General features: G+C 40.3%; 1 protein-coding gene across 1 annotated transcript in view; it reads left to right on the top strand.

Annotated features, from left to right (window-relative positions):
- Window positions 1-18,774, top strand: part of ATP2C1 (ATPase secretory pathway Ca2+ transporting 1) — a 209,041-nt gene that overhangs the window by 173,751 nt on the left and 16,516 nt on the right. Inside the window, 4 exon segments of the mRNA XM_053714301.1 lie at window positions 4,351-4,399; window positions 4,401-4,461; window positions 18,010-18,161; window positions 18,290-18,385. Of these exon segments, the coding sequence (XP_053570276.1) occupies window positions 4,351-4,399; window positions 4,401-4,461; window positions 18,010-18,161; window positions 18,290-18,385 (358 nt within the window).

Raw genomic sequence — 18,774 nt, 5'->3', positions numbered from 1 at the left:
TGCGTACATAAACCATCAAGGGGGAACGAGAAGCTCCCTAGCCATGAGGGAGGTGTCTCGGATTCTGGAATGGGCAGGGGCCCACAACTGCTCGCTCCTCAGCGATCCACATTCCGGGTGTGGACACTGGGAAGCGGGTTTTCCTCAGCAGACAATCGTTTCATCCGGGGGAATGGGCTCTCCATCCCGGGGTGTTTGCAACAGATGGGGGACGCCGGGGATAGATCTCATGGCGTCCAGACTCAACTTCAAGCTACTCAGATATAGGTCGCAGTCCAGGGATCCCCAGGCAGAGCTGATAGATGCCTTAGCAATACCTTGGGTGTTCAACCTAATTTACATTTTTCCCCCGTTGCCATTTCTTCCTCGAGTGGTGACCCACATCAAACAGGAGTAAGTTTCGACCATTCTGATTGCTCTGTTGTGGCCACGGAGGACGTGGTTTGTGGACCTGGTGGGAATGTCGTCTCCTCCATGGTGGTTACCCTGTCGTAGAGATCTACTGGTTCAGGGTCCCTTTCTTCACAAAATCTCGATTCTCCGAGGCTGACTGCGTGGAGATTGAACGCCTAGTCTTGACTAAGAGAGGGTTCTTGGAAAGAGTGGTTGATACACTCATTCAGGCCAGGAAACCGGTCACTCGTCATATCTATCATCCTATTTATCCTGCTGTGAGGAATGTGGATATCCCTGGCACAAGGTTAGGGTATCCAGGATTCTGGCTTTTCTCCAAGATGGTTTGGATAAGGGGTCTTGCCGCCAGTTCCTTAAAGGGACCGATTTTGGCCTTATCGGTTCTGTTACACAAGAAGCTAGCGGAGCTTCCTGATATTCAGTCCTTTGTTCAGGCTCTGTCTAGAATCGGACCGGTATTTAGAACTTCTGCTCCTCCTTGGAGCTTAAATTTGGTTCTTAAGGTTTTGCAGAGGGTTCCATTTGAGCCTATGCATGCACTTGACATTAAGATTCTTTCCTGGAAGGTTCTATTTCTTCTGGCTATTGCTTCGGCTCGCAGAGTCTCTGAGTTAGTGGCCTTGCATTGTGAGCCCCCTTACTTGGTTTTTCACGCTGATAAGGCTGTGCTTCGCACTAGGTTGGGGTTTCTTCCCAAGGTGGTGTTAGATCGTAACCTCAACCTGGAGATAGTAGTTCCTTCCTTGTGTCCTAACCCTTCTTCGTCTAAGGAAAGGTTACTTCATAATTTGGATGTAGGTCGAGCTTTGAAGTTTTATCTTTAGGCCACAAAGGATTTCATTCAGACTTTGTCCTTATTTGTCGTGTATTCAGGGAAGTGTAGGGGGCAGAGGGCCTCTTCCACTTCACTGTCTTTTTGGTTGAGGAGCTTTATCCGTTTGGCCTACAAGACAGTGGGACATAAGCCTCCTCAGAGGATTACGGCTCACTCAACTAGGGCTGTGGCCTCCTCTTGGGCCTTTAAAAACGAGGCCTCTGTGGAGCAGATTTGTGAGGCGGGTACTTGGTCCTCCTTACATACTTTTGCAAAATTTTACAAATTTGATGTTTCTGCTTTGGCGGAAGCTGTTTTTGGGAGAGAGGTTCTGCAGGCTGTGGTGCCCTCAGTATAGGGTCTGCCTCCTTTTACCCTCCCGTTTGTTCATTCAGTTTCCTCTAGAGCATGGGTATTTGTTCCCACAAGTAATGAATGAAGGAGTGGACTCTTCTCCCATTAAGATTTAAAACATAAATTATGCTTACCTGATAATTTCCTTTCCATCTGTGGGAGGAGAGTCCACTGCTCCCGCCCGTTTCTGGGGTGTCTTTGCCTCCTCCTGGTGGCCAGGTTCTTAATTCCCGCAAGTAATGAATGAAGCAGTGGACTCTCCTCTCACAGATGGAAATGAAATTATCAGGTAGGCATAATTTGTTTTTAGCAAATCTGTGCTGACTCTACAGGGGTGAGCACAATGTTATCTATATGGCACACATGAACTAACATCCTCTAGTTGAAAAAAAAACTGTCTAAAGGCGCTTAGAAATTAGCATATGAGCCTCCTAGGTTTAGCTTTCAACTAAGAATACCAAATGAACAAAGCAAAAATTATGATAAAAGTACATTGGAAAGTTGTTTAAAATGACATGCCCTATCTGAATAATAAAAGTTTATTTTTCACTAGACTGTCCCTTTAATGCAAGAATATTAAGAACACTATAAGGAGTATCATATAAACGCCAAGTGTGTACTCACATATGATGGCGCATAATATGCTCTGTGCTACAAGCTTGCTGTGTGATTTAAGGGCTCATACGCTGCCGTCGTTGTCATAAACCGTAGCCAGAAGTGGGATTAAAAAGTATTTAATACATTTACATATATAAAAAATTAAAAATAAAAAGTAAACATCAGTGCTTATAAGAACTGGGTGTCTAGGCAGGAAGTAAAATCACCGCTATTTCTTGAGACTAATACCCATTCAGTGGTCCAGAAGGAACTGGTACAACCACATTTGTTTTACACAATAGTGGTTGTTTATACAGGATGTTCTCATGAGCGCTGATGTTTGCCCTTTTTAAAACCATGTTATTGTTTTTGTATGTATTATTAAATACTTTTTGTTTGTCCTACCAGTGCCTTTATATACTGGCAGCTTTGGCAATAGCCCATATTGACTATACAAGATACAAGAGTGTGATAGAAAACAATATTTGCAGTTACTGATTTGTATGAACTCAGACTACAGTCATTTAAAGGCCAACAATGTCATACATATTTTCCCTGTACAGCTCCTGCCTTGTCTGTTTCACAGATTCATGATTAGGGTTAAATGAACAGTAAAGTCATAATTAGACATTCATGATTTAGACAGAACATACAATGTTAAACAACTTTCCAATTTATTTCTATTATTCAATTTGCTTCCATCTCTTGTTTTCCTTTGTTGAAAGGTTTAGCTAGGTAAGCTAAGGAGCATCAAAAAACCTAGATTCTAGCTGCTGATTGGTGGCTGTGTGTGTGTATATAAACTTTTCTGCACAAGTTCTATGAGTCCGGAGTTCCTGTTTCTTCCTCCTTTGGATGTATGGAGTTATATATATATATATATAATATATATATATATATATATATATATATATATACATACCGATTGTCATTGGCTCACCCATGTTTTCAGTTAGAAACCAGTAGTGCATTGCTCCAACAAATGATACCAAGAGAATGAAACAAATCTGATAATAGAAGTAAACTGGAAAATTGTTTAAAATTGTATGTTCTACCTAAATCATTAAAGGAAAAAATGTGGGTTTAATGTCCCTTTAATTAACTTCCTCCCTCTCCAAGTAGTTTCTAGTTTTCCTATACATTGACTAACATGAGGAAGAAATTGATAAATGTTGTATATAAAGGAAGTAGAGGTATCTTTGAAGATTTGTGGGATGTGTCATGTATAGCACATTGTTTATATTTCCACTAGCACCTGAAGATGAATCTACTCAAAAAAAATGGTTTTACAGGTGGCCCTCGGTTTACGCCGGTTCAATTTGCGCCGTTCAGAATAACAACCTTTTTTTCTGTCATGTGACTGCTATCGAAAAGCATTGAAAAGCAGTGCACTAATTAAAATAGCAAGTAGGTGGAGCTGTCTGCTTGTGTTGCAGCAAAGTTATGCAATTTAGCAGACTGAAATTTAATCTGTGTACACAGGACAGACCTTGGCTATCGAGCAGCTTTCAAGCAACAAGATCTAGCAGCCACTTCCCTATTATCTTCCTTGTCCAGTTGCTTGAGGTGAGGGTGCCTAACTGCCTAATATCACTCCAGATTGAAATGCATAGAATAGTTGCAGACCCAATATTATCTAACATGCTAACAATGCAGAGAACTGTTTGCAGAAAAATGCAAGTAAATAAATGTTTTTGTTCATTAAACTTAGTTTGATGATACAGTCTGTTGTGTGATTATTTAATTAGGTTTATAATGCTGTTTAGCATTTAAAGTCTTCATTTCAAAGCTTTAAAAATAATGTATTAGGTGTTACTTATACAAATTTTGAGAGGGGCCTGTAATCCAACTCCCTCACTTCCCATTGACTTACATTATAACTGGGTTTCAATTTACAACGGTTTCGATTTACAACCATTCCTTCTGGAACCTAACCCCGGAGTAAACTGAGGGCTACCTGTACAACCATTCCTTCTGGAACCTAAACCCGGGAGTTAAACTGAGGGCTACCTGTATTGTTAAGAATCATTATTTTATTTTTATTTACTTTTTTGTTAACTGGATTAAACAAAATCTAGATAAACATAAGCAATAACTGTTAATTATTTAGTGTTCCTGTGCAGACTTGATTGAATATACTGATTTACTATAAATATTTTCTTCAACAGGAGCATAGCTGCTTTGTCACTGATATCACTTGCAACTTTAATGAACTTTCCATAATCCTCTCAATGCCATGCAGATATTGTGGATTAATATCATCCATGGATGGCCCCCCCTGCCCAGAGGTAAGAATTTAGCCCACAGCTTGAGCTTTTGTCACATGCAAGAGAAAAGAAAAAACAATACATAAAAGGCAAAATTATTAACATAATCGTTTTTCTTGTTGATTCTTCTTTTTTAACCATAAAATTCTTCTTGTGATTTAGATTAGCAGCCTTGAAAATCTGAACTAATCCATTGCATATTTAAAATAAATAGTTTTTAAAGGCATACTGAACCCAAATGTTTTCTTTCATGATTCAGATAGAGCATGACATTTTAAGCAACTTTCTAATTTACTCCTATTATAATTTCTCTTCGTTCTCTTGGTATCTTTATTTGAAAAAGCAGGAATGTAAGCTTATGAGCCAGCCCATCTTTGGTTCAGTACCTGGGTAGCGTTTGCTGATTGGTGGCTAAAAGTCACCAACTGGGAGCAGTCTTTTTTTTTTTTTTTTTAGTTCAGCTGTGCTTCTCACAAGACCTTTTTTGTAGTATAACAGTCTGATCCTGCCTAAAAAAGAAAGTCCATCCCCAAAGTACCAAACAGTCATCCTCTGAACAAGGGACATGGCAACCCCCATACAATCATTTTAGCCTTCTGTGGGCATCGTCAATGAGATGAAGCCATATCGCTCTAGGCATATTTAGCAGGTGCTGAGTGTCTCACTATGTGTATGACACACCTACACTTCTGCCTAGCTGTCATATCTCCTCATCTCCCTCGCATTCGACTCCTCATGGTGCTGTGTTAACAGACACAGCATATCACACTGGACCGTAAATAAAGGGAAGTCATGGAGTTACTTGGGACACGCATCTGTCATGAGCTCTGATTGTTAGGCAAAGGGCTCTATTTTCTCCAACATAGGTGTGTCCGGTCCACGGCGTCATCCTTACTTGTGGGATATTCTCTTCCCCAACAGGAAATGGCAAAGAGCCCAGCAAAGCTGGTCACATGATCCCTCCTAGGCTCCGCCTTCCCCAGTCATTCTCTTTGCCGTTGTACAGGCAACATCTCCACGGAGATGGCTTAGAGTTTTTTTGGTGTTTAACTGTAGTTTTTTATTATTCAATCAAGAGTTTGTTATTTTAAAATAGTGCTGGTATGTACTATTTACTCTGAAACAGAAAAGAGATGAAGATTTCTGTTTGTAAGAGGAAAATGATTTTAGCAACCGTTACTAAAATCGATGGCTGTTTCCACACAGGACTGTTGAGAGGAATTAACTTCAGTTGGGGGAAACAGTGAGCAGACTTTTGCTGCTTGAGGTATGACACATTTCTAACAAGACGATGTAATGCTGGAAGCTGTCATTTTCCCTATGGGATCCGGTAAGCCATTTTTATTACATAAGAAAAAAGGGCTTCACAAGGGCTTTTTAAGACTGTAGACATTTTCTGGGCTATAAACGATTGATATATAAGCATATTTTATACTTCATAGCTTTGAGGAATTATTTTATTCTTGGGAATTATGTAAAAATAACCGGCAGGCACTGTATTGGACACCTTATTCTCTAGGGGCTTTCCCTAATCATAGGCAGAGCCTAATTTTCGCGCCTCTATTGCGCACTTGTTTTTGGGAAGCATGACATGCAGATGCATGTGTGAGGAGCTCTGATACATAGAAAAGACTTTCTGAAGGCGTATTTTGGTATCGTATTCCCCTTTGGGCTTGGTTGGGTCTCAGCAAAGCAGATACCAGGGACTGTAAAGGGGTTAAATATAAAAACTGCTCCGGTTCCGTTATTTTAAGAGTTAAAGCTTTCAAATTTGGTGTGCAAATACTTTTAAGGCTTTAAGACACTGTGGTGAAATTTTGGTGAATTTTGAACAATTCCTTCATACTTTTTCACATTTGCAGTAATAAAGTGTGTTCAGTTTAAAATTTAAAGTGACAGTAACGGTTTTATTTTAAAACGTTTTTTGTACTTTATCAAGTTTATGCCTGTTTAACATGTCTGAACTACCAGATAGACTGTGTTCTGTATGTGGGGAAGCCAAGGTTCCTTCTCATTTAAATAGATGTGATTTATGTGACACAAAATTTAGAGAAAATGATGCCCAAGATGATTCCTCAAGTGAGGGGAGTAAGCATGGTACTGCATCATCCCCTCCTTCGTCTACGCCAGTCTTGCCCACTCAGGAGGCCCCTAGTACATCTAGTGCGCCAATACTCCTTACTATGCAACAATTAATCAAAAACATTTTAGCCAAAATGCCCACTTATCAGCGAAAGCGCGACTGCTCTGTTTTAGACAATACTGAAGAGCATGAGGACGCTGATGATATTGGTTCTGAAGTGCCCCTACACCAGTCTGAGGAGGCCAGGGAGGTTTTGTCTGAGGGAGAAATTTCAGATTCAAGGGAAAATTTCTCAACAAGCTGAACCTGATGTGATTACATTCAAATTTAAATTGGAACATCTCCGCGCCCTGCTTAAGGAGGTGTTATCTACTCTAGATGATTGTGAGAATTTGGTCATTCCAGAGAAATTATGTAAAATGGACAAGTTCCTAGAGGTCCCGGGGCCCCCCGAAGCTTTTCCTATACCCAAGCGGGTGGCGGACATTGTAAACAAAGAATGGGAAAGGCCCGGCATACCTTTCGTCCCTCCCCCTATATTTAAGAAATTGTTTCCTATGGTCGACCCCAGAAAGGACTTATGGCAGACAGTCCCCAAGGTCGAGGGGGGCGGTTTCTACTCTAAACAAACGCACCACTATACCCATAGAAGATAGTTGTGCTTTCAAAGATCCTATGGATAAAAAATTAGAGGGTTTGCTTAAAAAGATGTTTGTTCAGCAAGGTTACCTTCTACAACCAATTTCATGCATTGTTCCTGTCACTACAGCAGCGTGTTTCTGGTTCGATGAACTAGAAAAGGCGCTCAATAAAGATTCTTCTTATGAGGAGATTTTGGACAGAATTCATGCTCTCAAATTGGCTAACTCTTTCACCCTAGACGCCACTTTGCAATTGGCTAGATTAGCGGCGAAAATTCTGGGTTTGCTATTGTGGCGCGCAGAGCGCTTTGGCTAAAATCTTGATCAGCGGATGCGTCTTCCAAGAACAAATTGCTTAACATTCCTTTCAAGGGGAAAACGCTGTTTGGCCCTGACTTGAAAGAGATTATTCTGATATCACTGGGGGCAAGGGCCACGCCCTTCCTCAGGATAGGTCTTTCAAGGCCAAAAATAAACCTAATTTTCGTCCCTTCGCAGAAACGGACCAGCCCCAAGTGCTACGTCCTCTAAGCAAGAGGGTAATACTTCTCAAGCCAAGCCAGCCTGGAGGCCAATGCAAGGCTGGAACAAAGGTAAGCAGGCCAAGAAACCTGCCACTGCTACCAAGACAGCATGAGATGTTGGCCCCCGATCCGGGACCGGATCTGGTGGGGGGCAGACTCTCTCTCTTCGCTCAGGCTTGGGCAAGAGATGTTCTGATCCTTGGGCGCTAGAAATAGTCTCCCAAGGTTATCTTCTGGAATTCAAGGGGCTTCCCCCCAGGGGGAGGTTCCACAGGTCTCAATTGTCTTCAGACCACATAAAAAAACAGGCATTCTTACATTGTGTAGAAGACCTGTTAAAAATGGGAGTGATTCATCCTGTTCCATTAGGAGAACAAGGGATGGGGTTCTACTCCAATCTGTTCGTAGTTCCCAAAAAAGAGGGAACATTCAGACCAATCTTAGATCTCAAGATCCTAAACAAGTTTCTCAAGGTTCCATCGTTCAAAATGGAAACCATTCGAACAATTCTTCCTTCCATCCAGGAAGGTCAATTCATGACCACGGTGGATTTAAAGGATGCATATCTACATATTCCTATCCACAAGGAACATCATCGGTTCCTAAGGTTCGCATTTCTGGACAAGCATTACCAGTTTGTGGCACTTCCGTTCGGATTAGCCACTGCTCCAAGAATTTTCACAAAGGTACTAGGGTCCCTTCTAGCGGTGCTAAGACCAAGGGGCATTGCAGTAGTACCTTACTTGGACGATATACTGATTCAAGCGTCGTCCCTTCCACAAGCAAAGGCCTCACACGGACATTGTCCTGGCCTTTCTCAGATCTCACGGGTGGAAAGTGAACGTAGAAAAAAGTTCTCTATCTCCGTCAACAAGGGTTCCCTTCTTGGGAACAATAATAGACTCCTTAGAAATGAGGATTTTTCTGACAGAGGCCAGAAAATCAAAACTTCTAAACTCTTGTCAAATACTTCATTCTGTTCCTCTTCCTTCCATAGCGCAGTGCATGGAAGTAATAGGTTTGATGGTAGCGGCAATGGACATAGTTCCTTTTGCGCGAATTCATCTAAGACCATTACAACTGTGCATGCTCAGTCAGTGGAATGGGGATTATACAGACTTGTCTCCGACGATACAAGTAGATCAGAGGACCAGAGATTCACTCCGTTGGTGGCTGTCCCTGGACAACCTGTCACAGGGGATGAGCTTCCGCAGACCAGAGTGGGTCATTGTCACGACCGACGCCAGTCTGGTGGGCTGGGGCGCGGTCTGGGGACCCCTGAAAGCTCAGGGTCTTTGGTCTCGGGAAGAATCTCTTCTCCCGATAAATATTCTGGAACTGAGAGCGATATTCAATGCTCTCAAGGCTTGGCCTCAGCTAGCAAAGGCCAAATTCATACGGTTTCAATCAGACAACATGACGACTGTTGCGTACATCAACCATCAGGGGGGAACAAGGAGTTCCCTGGCGATGGAAGAAGTGACCAAAATCATTCAATGGGCGGAGACTCACTCCTGCCACTTGTCTGCAATCCACATCCCAGGAGTGGAAAATTGGGAAGCGGATTTTCTGAGTCGTCAGACATTTCATCCGGGGGAGTGGGAACTCCATCCGGAAATCTTTGCCCAAATTACTCAATTATGGGGCATTCCAGACATGGACCTGATGGCCTCTCGTCAGAACTTCAAGGTTCCTTGCTACGGGTCCAGATCCAGGGATCCCAAGGCGACTCTAGTAGATGCACTAGTAGCACCTTGGACCTTCAAACTAGTTTATGTTTTCCCGCCGTTTCCTCTCATCCCCAGGCTGGTAGCCAGGATCAATCAGGAGAGGGCATCGGTGATCTTGATAGCTCCTGCGTGGCCACGCAGGACTTGGTATGCAGACCTGGTGAATATGTCATCGGCTCCACCATGGAAGCTACCTTTGAGACGAGACCTTCTTGTTCAAGGTCCGTTCGAACACCCGAATCTGGTCTCACTCCAACTGACTGCTTGGAGATTGAACGCTTGATCTTATCAAAGCGAGGGTTCTCAGATTCTGTCATTGATACTCTTGTTCAGGCCAGAAAGCCTGTAACTAGAAAAATCTACCACAAAATATGGAAAAAATATATCTGTTGGTGTGAATCTAAAGGATTCCCTTGGGACAAGATAAAAATTCCTAAGATTCTATCCTTTCTTCAGGAAGGTTTGGAGAAAGGATTATCTGCAAGTTCTTTGAAGGGACAGATTTCTGCCTTGTCTGTGTTACTTCACAAAAAGCTGGCAGCTGTGCCAGATGTTCAAGCCTTTGTTCAGGCTCTGGTTAGAATCAAGCCTGTTTACAAACCTTTGACTCCTCCTTGGAGTCTCAATTTAGTTCTTTTAGTTCTTCAGGGGGTTCCGTTTGAACCCTTACATTCCGTTGATATTAAGTTATTATCTTGGAAAGTTTTGTTTTTGGTTGCAATTTCTTCTGCTAGAAGAGTTTCAGAATTATCTGCTCTGCAGTGTTCTCCTCCTTATCTGGTGTTCCATGCAGATAAGGTGGTTTTGCGTACTAAACCTGGTTTTCTTCCGAAAGTTGTTTCTAACAAAAACATTAACCAGGAGATAGTCGTGCCTTCTTTGTGTCCGAATCCAGTTTCAAAGAAGGAACGTTTGTTGCACAATTTGGATGTAGTTCGTGCTCTAAAATTCTATTTAGATGCTACAAAGGATTTTAGACAAACATCTTCCTTGTTTGTTGTTTATTCTGGTAAAAGGAGAGGTCAAAAAGCAACTTCTACCTCTCTCTCTTTTTGGCTTAAAAGCATCATCAGATTGGCTTACGAGACTGCCGGACGGCAGCCTCCTGAAAGAATCACAGCTCATTCCACTAGGCTGTGGCTTCCACATGGGCCTTCAAGAACGAGGCTTCTGTGGATCAGATATGTAAGGCAGCGACTTGGTCTTCACTGCACACTTTTACTAAATTTTACAAATTTGATACTTTTGCTTCTTCTGAGGCGATTTTTGGGAGAAAGGTTTTGCAAGCCGTGGTGCCTTCCATCTAGGTGACCTGATTTGCTCCCTCCCTTCATCCGTGTCCTAAAGCTTTGGTATTGGTTCCCACAAGTAAGGATGACGCCGTGGACCGGACACACCTATGTTGGAGAAAACAGAATTTATGTTTACCTGATAAATTACTTTCTCCAACGGTGTGTCCGGTCCACGGCCCGCCCTGGTTTTTTAATCAGGTCTGATAATTTATTTTCTTTAACTACAGTCACCACGGTATCATATGATTTCTCCTATGCAAATATTCCTCCTTTACGTCGGTCGAATGACTGGGGAAGGCGGAGCCTAGGAGGGATCATGTGACCAGCTTTGCTGGGCTCTTTGCCATTTCCTGTTGGGGAAGAGAATATCCCACAAGTAAGGATGACGCCGTGGACCGGACACACCGTTGGAGAAAGTAATTTATCAGGTAAACATAAATTCTGTTTTTTTAAGCTGTGTGAACGAGCCTGAAATGCTAGTTAAGTAGCTGCAGTTGGCCGCACTTGTGCACAGGGCAACATTGCACAAGTAGCAGCTAGTTAAATGTGGGCAGCACATGTCTGCTTGCCGCTAGGCCACGCAGCCCTTAATAAATGGAGCCCTATACCTGTTTGAAAAATGTTCTATTCAACTCAATAAGAAGAAGTCTAATTTCGCCCTAGTAAGAATGTGTAGATGAGCAAGAAATTAGGCTTATTTAAAGGAAATCCCAAAAAATTATTTTGTGATTATGACAGAGCATACAATTTTTAAAATGTTCTAATTTACTTAAATGATCAAATTTGCTTCATTCCCATGGTATTTGTTGAAGAGATACCTAGTCAGGTGTGTGGAACATTACATGGCATGAAATAGTGCTGCCATCTAGTGCTCTTGCAAAACTGCAGCCATATAATGCTACAGACACGTGCACGCTCTTGAGTTTACCTTACTGCTTTTAACAAAAGATACCAAGAGAACAAAGAAAATAGTAGTCAATTATATAGTTTAATAGTGCATGCATGCATACTCTATCTGAATCAGGAAGAAAAAAATATGAGTGTCATGTTCCTTTTTAAAAAAAAAAAAAAAATGAAAAAAATAAATATATATATTCCAATAAAGAATAAAAAGTTGTTTTATTTTTTATTTAGTGACATTTTAGACTTAATAGTGGCTCCTTAAAGGGACATTAAACACTTTAAGATGGTAATAAAAAATTATAAATTGTACATATAAAACCTAAAATATACTTTTATAATTTATTTTTTCCCCTTTTCCTGTAATTCCATTCTAAAATTGTGAGCATTTCAGTTCCTGTTAGAAATAGAAGTGCTGAACACTGTTATATTCCACGCAGCCATTGGCTGCATACTCTAGTGACCTATTTATAACTATCCCTAATTGGTCACAACAGACAAACACCTAGATTACGAGTTTTGCGTTAGAGGCTGTGCGGTACTAATGAGCAGTTTATGCTCACCGCTCACTTACAGACAGCGCTGGTATTACAGGTTTTTACAAACCAGACAAGAAGTGAGCGTTGAGCAAAATTTTGCTCATTACCGCACTCCAATACCAGCACTGCTTACGTTAGCGGTGAGCTGGTGTAACATTCTCGTGCACGATTTCCCCATACGAATCAACGGGGAGAGCCGGCTGAAAAAAAGTCTAACACCTGCAAAAAAGCAGCGTAAAAAACTCCTTAACGCAGCCCCATTGATTCCTATGGGGAAATACATTTTATGTCTACACCTAACACCCTAACATGAACCCCGAGTCTAAACACCCCTAATCTTACACTTATTAACCCCTAATCTGCCGCCCCCGACATCGCCGACACCTACATTATATTTATTAACCCCTAATCTGCCGCCCAATCTACACTTTTTAACCCCTAATCTGCTGCCCCCAACGTCGCCGCCACTATAATAAACATATTAACCCCTAAACCGCTGCACTCCCGCCTCGCAAACATTAGTTAAATATTAACCCCTAATCTGCCGGCCCTAACATTGCCGACACCTACCTATATTTATTAACCCCTAATCTGCCGCCCCCAACGTCGCCGGCACTATATTAAAGTTATTAACCCCTAAACCTAAGTCTAACCCTAAACCTAACACCCCCTAACTTAAATATAATTAAAATAAATCAAAATAAAAATTACTATCATTAACTAAATTATTCCTATTTAAAACTAAATACTTACCTATAAAATAAACCCTAAGCTAGCTACAATATAACTAATAGTTACATTGTAGCTATCTTAGGGTTTATTTTATAAGTAATTATTTAGTTTTTTTTTTTTCTCAAAAGTTTTTTTATTGAGGGTTAAATATTACAGCAGATGTCATAACGCAGATGACCAATTGGTGAACATATACATAAACATTATGCCGTTGGTATGACACAGCAAGCGTAGCAATTAATGACATTACTGCATATATAGGTCAAGTATGTCTAGAATGAAATAGAATACCTGTCATATAAACCTCATTTTCGATTAGTGTGAACTCAGAAATAAATCCATTATGAAAACATCATTTACAAACAGAATGAACAAACTTAGGTTATAAGGACCGGGTAGTACCTCAGTCCTACCCAGTAACTCAATTTTCTAGGAATTTCGTGAAGTCAGCTTAGAAGTGCCTTAGGGTTTATTTTTTATTTTACAGGCAAGTTTGTATTTATTTTAACTAGGTACAATAGTTATTAAATATTTAATAACTTCCTAGATAAAATAAATACAAAAGTACCTGTAAAATAAAACCTAACCTAAGTTACAATTACACCTAACACTACACTATAATTCAATTATTTCCATAAATTAAATACCATTAAATACAATTAAATTATCTAAAGTACAAAAAAAAAACCCACTAAATTACAGAAAATAATAAACAAATTACAAGATTTTTAACCCCTTAATGACAACTGACGTACCAGGTACGTCATGCATTAACAAGCAGTTAATGATAATAGACGTACCTGGTATGTCAGTTGTCTAACAGAGTGCTGGAAGTGATCACAATCGCTTCCAGCAGCTCTGAGGGTATTGCAGTGATGCCTCGATATGGAGGCATCCTGCAATACCCCTTTACAAGCCTCCGATGCAGAGAGAGCCACTCTGTGGCCCTCTCTGCACCGGTAGCGATGGTGCCGTTGTCCGGGTGGGAGGAGGGAGCATGTGTACGGGGGCGCACGGGCGCGTATTAGCCACACTGACACCAATGAAGGAAGGAAGGAAGGGGAAAAAAAAGTTAATTTGATCTGGGAGGGGGGTGGGGGTATTGTGGGGGGCTGCTACACTACAGAAATAATTAAAAATAAAAATAAAAGTTATAAATAAAATTAAAATACTTTGGTTTGTGGGGCCAAACTGGGTACTGGCAGACAGCTGCCAGTACCCAAGATGGCGGTAATTAGGTACGGGAGAGGGTTAGAGAGCTGGAGGGGGGGATCAGGGAGGTTGGTGCTAAGGCAGGGGTCCATCACAACTAAAATATTTTATTATTTTTATTTAAAAAAAAAAAAAACTCTTATTTAGTACTGGCAGACTTTCTGCCAGTACTTAAGATGGCGGGAACAATTGTGTGGGGTGGGGGAGGGAAGAGAGCTGTTTGGGAGGGATCAGGGGGTGGGATGTGTCAGGTGGGAGGCTAATCTCTAAAATTAACCCTGCAACTCCCTACAAGCTACCTAATTTAACCCCTTCACTGCTGGGCATAATTCACGTGTGGTGCGCAGCAGCATTTAGCGGCCTTCTAATTACCAAAAAGCAACGCCAAAGCCATATAAGTCTGCTATTTCTGAACAAAGGGGATCCCAGAGAAGCTTTTACAACAATTTCTGCCATAATAGCACAAGCTGTTTGTAAATAATTTCAGTGAGAAACCTAAAATTGTGAAAATGTAAAGTTTTTTTTTTATTTGCTCGCATTTGGCGGTGAAATGGTGGCATAAAATATACCAAAATGGGCCTAGATCAATACTTGGGGTTGTCTACTACACTACACTAAAGCTAAAATTAACCCTACAAGCTCCCTAATTAACCCCTTCACTCCTGGGCATAAAACACGTGTGGTGCGCAGCGACATTTAGCGGCCTTCTAATTACCAAAAAGCAACCACAAAGCCATATAAGTCTGTTATTTCTGAAAAAGGGGATCCCAGAGAAGCATTTACAACCATTTGTGCCATAATTGCAGAAGCTGTTTGTAAATAATTTCAGTGGGAAACCTAAAGTTTGTGACAAAATTTGTGAAAAAGTGAACTTTTTTTTTTATCGCATTTGGCGGTGAAATGGTGGCATGAAATATACCAAAATGGGCTTAGATCAATACTTTGGGATGTCTTCTGAAACAAAATATATACATGTCAAGGGATATTCAGGTATTCCTGACAGATATCAGGGTTCCAAAGTAACTAGCGTTAATTTTGAAAAAAAGTGGTTTGGAAATAGCAAAGTGCTACTTGTATTTATTGCCCCATAAATTGCAAAAAAAGCAAAGAACGTGTAAACATTGGGTATTTCTCAACTCAGGACAAAATTTATAAACTATTTAGCATGGGTGTTTTTTGGTGATTGTAGATGTATAACAGATTTTGGGGGTCAAAGTTAGAAAAAGTGTGTTTTTTTCCATTTTTTCCTCATATTTTATAATTTTTTTTAGTAAATTATAAGATATGATGAAAATAATGGTATCTTTAGAAAGTCCATTTAATGACGAGAAAAACGGTATATAATATGTGTGGGTACAGTAAACGAGTAAGAGAAAAATTACAGCTAAACGCAAACACTGCAGAAATGTAAAAATAGACATTGTCATTAAGGGTAAGAAAATTGAAAAATGGTCTGGTCATTAAGGGGTTAATCTAATCCCCCTAACAATATAAAAAAGCCCCCCAAAATAAAAAAAAGCCCTACCCTAAATTACAAATAGCCCTTAAAAAGGGCCTTTTGCGGGGCATTGCCCCAAAGTAATCAGCTCTTTTACCTGTAAAAAAAATTACACATCCCCCCAACATTAAAACCCACCACCCACACAACCAACCCTACTCTAAAACCCACCCAATACCCCCTTAAAAAACCTAACACTAACCCCTTGAAGATCACCTTACCGGGAGAAGTCTTCATCCAACCGGGCCGAAGTGGTCCTCCAGACGGGCAGAAGTCTTCATCCAGACGGCATCTTCTATCTTCATCCATCCGGCGCGTAGTGGGTCCATCTTGAAGACATCCGACGGCTCTTCTGGAATGAAGGTTCCTTTAAATGACGTCATCCAAGATGGCGTCCCGTCAATTCCGATTGGCTGATAGAATTCTATCAGCCAATCGGAATTAAGGTAGAGAATATCCTATTGGCTGATGCAATCAGCCAATAGGATTGAGCTGGCATTCTATTGGCTGTTCCAATCAGCCAATAGAATGCAAGCTCAATCCTATTGGCTGATTGCATCAGGTAATAGGATTTTTTTCTACCTTATTTCCGATTGGCTGATAGAATTCTATCAGCCAATCGGAATTGAAGGGACACCATCTTGGATGACATCATTTAAAGGAACATTAATTCCAGAAGAGCCGTCGGATGAAGAGGACGCTCCGCGTCGCATGTCTTGAAGATGGACCCGCTCCGCGCTGGATGGATGAATATAGAAGATGCCGTCTGGATGAAGACTTCTGCCTGTCTGGAGGACCACTTCGCCCGGCTTGGATGAAGACTTCTGCCGGCTTCGTTGAGGACTTCTCCCGGTAAGGTGATCTTCAAGGGGTTAGTGTTAGTTTTTTTAAGGGGGTATTGGGTGGGTTTTAGAGTAGGGTTGGTTGTGTGGGTGGTGGGTTTTAATGTTGGGGGGAGATTTGTAATTTTTATTTTTTTTTACAGGTAAAAGAGCTGATTACTTTGGGGCAATGCCCCGAAAAAGGCCCTTTTAAGAGCTATTTGTAATTTATTGTAGGGTAGGGCTTTTTTTATTTGGGGGGGGGCTTTTTTTATTTTGTTAGGGGGATTAGATTAGGTGTAATTAGTTTAAAAATCTTGTAATTTGTTTATTATTTTCTGTAATTTAGTGTGTTTTTTTTTTTTACTTTAGCTAACTTTATTTAATTGTATTTAATTTAGGTAAGTCATTTAATTATAGTGTAGTGTTAGGTGTTATTGTAATTTAGGTTAGGTTTTATTTTACAGGTACTTTTGTATTTATTTTAGCTAGGTAGTTATTAAATAGTTAATAACTATTTAATAACTATTCTACCTAGTTAAAATAAATACAAACATGCCTGTAAAATGTAAATAAACCCTAAGATAGCTACAATGTAACTATTAGTTATATTGTAGCTATCTTAGGGTTTATTTTATAGGTAAGTATTTAGTTTTAAATAGGAATAATTTAGTTAATTATAGTAATTTTTATTTAGATTTATTTAAATTATATTTAAGTTAGGGGGGGTTAGGGTTTAACTTAGATTTAGGGGTTAATAACTTTAGTATAGTGGCGGCGACGTTGGGGGCAGCAGATTAGGGGTTAATAAATGTAGGTAGGTGGCGGCGGTGTAGGGGGGGCAGATTAGGGGTTAATAATATTTAACTAATGTTTGTGAGGCGGGAGTGCGGCGGTTTAGAGGTTAATATATTTATTATAGTGGCAGCGATGTCCGGTTCGGCAGATCAGGGGTTAAAAAATTTGTTTAAGTGTTTGCGATGTGGGAGGGCCTCGGTTTAGGGGTTAATAGGTAGTTTATGGGTGTTAGTGTACTTTTTAGCACTTCAGTTAAGAGTTTTATGCTACGGCGTTGTGTAAAACTCTTAACTACTGACTTTAAAATGCTGTACCAGTCTTGACAGGAGAGGGTCTACCGCTCACTTTCTGGCAGACTCGTAATACCAGCGCTATGCAAGTCCCATTGAAAAAAGAGGATACGCAATTTACGTAAGTGTATTTGCGGTATTTCCAAGTCTGGCCAAAAAAGTGAGCGGTGAGCCTGTACCTTCAAGACTCGTAATACCAGCGGGCGTTAAAAAGCAGCGTTAGGACCTCTTAACGCTGCTTTTTTAACCTAACGCACAACTTGTGATCTAGCCGAAAGTAACCTAAGTTACAACATGGCAGCTCCCTTTGTTTTATAGACACTAAAACTTTACTCTTATTTTGTCAATATTTAAACAGCTAATGGAACTTTAAAAAAAAAAAAAAAAAGACATCTACATGTTATTCTCAGACTAATCTTTTCTTTGAAGGCATCATTGTATCTAGCATTTATTTAGTGTTTAATGTCCCTTTAACTACTGGAGACTATAACTTTTTTTCTTTTGCAGTCTGGGAGTGGAACCAGTTGATAAAGATGTTATTAGGAAGCCTCCAAGAAATCTGAAAGACAGCATTTTGACCAAGAACTTAATTATCAAAATCCTCATCTCTTCAATCATTATAGTATGCGGAACCTTATTTGTATTCTGGCGAGAGGTTCGTGTAAACATATAAACATGATCTTCTGGTTTGTCATGTATATTATATGTTTGTAATACTGTTTAGTTTTGATGCTCATTGAACAAAGAATTCAGGTCTAATATGGATCTTTTTTTTTTTATCAGCTACGCGATAATGTGATTACTCCCAGGGACACCACAATGACATTTACCTGCTTTGTGTTTTTTGACATGTTCAATGCTTTAAGTTCGAGATCACAGGTAAGAATGAGCAGCAAACCTCTTTAGTACATGTTATTTAACTAATAAAAGGGAGTAAGAGAATCATTTGAGAGAGTTAAAATATTATTTTTGTCAAAATGAAATACATATTCATTTTAAAGTAACATGAAAATCAAAATTGGTCATTTGTGGTTCAGTGTTAGAGCAATTCTAAGAAACCTTTCAATTTACTTCTGTTATCAAATTTACTTTGTTCGTTTGGTATCCTTTATTGGAAAGCATACATTGGAAGGCTCCGGAGCAGCAATGCATTACTGGGAGTTAGCTGCTCATTGGTGGCTACACAATTCTGCATCTTATCATTGGTTCACCAGATGTGTTCAGCTAGATCCTAGTAGTGCATTGCTGCTTTGGAGCTGTCTTAAACT

This window comes from Bombina bombina, chromosome 5, assembly GCF_027579735.1.
Source record: "Bombina bombina isolate aBomBom1 chromosome 5, aBomBom1.pri, whole genome shotgun sequence".
Taxonomy (NCBI): Eukaryota; Metazoa; Chordata; class Amphibia; order Anura; family Bombinatoridae; genus Bombina; species Bombina bombina.
The sequence above is the reverse complement of the archived record's forward strand: the minus strand, read 5'-3'. Positions and strand labels throughout refer to the sequence as shown.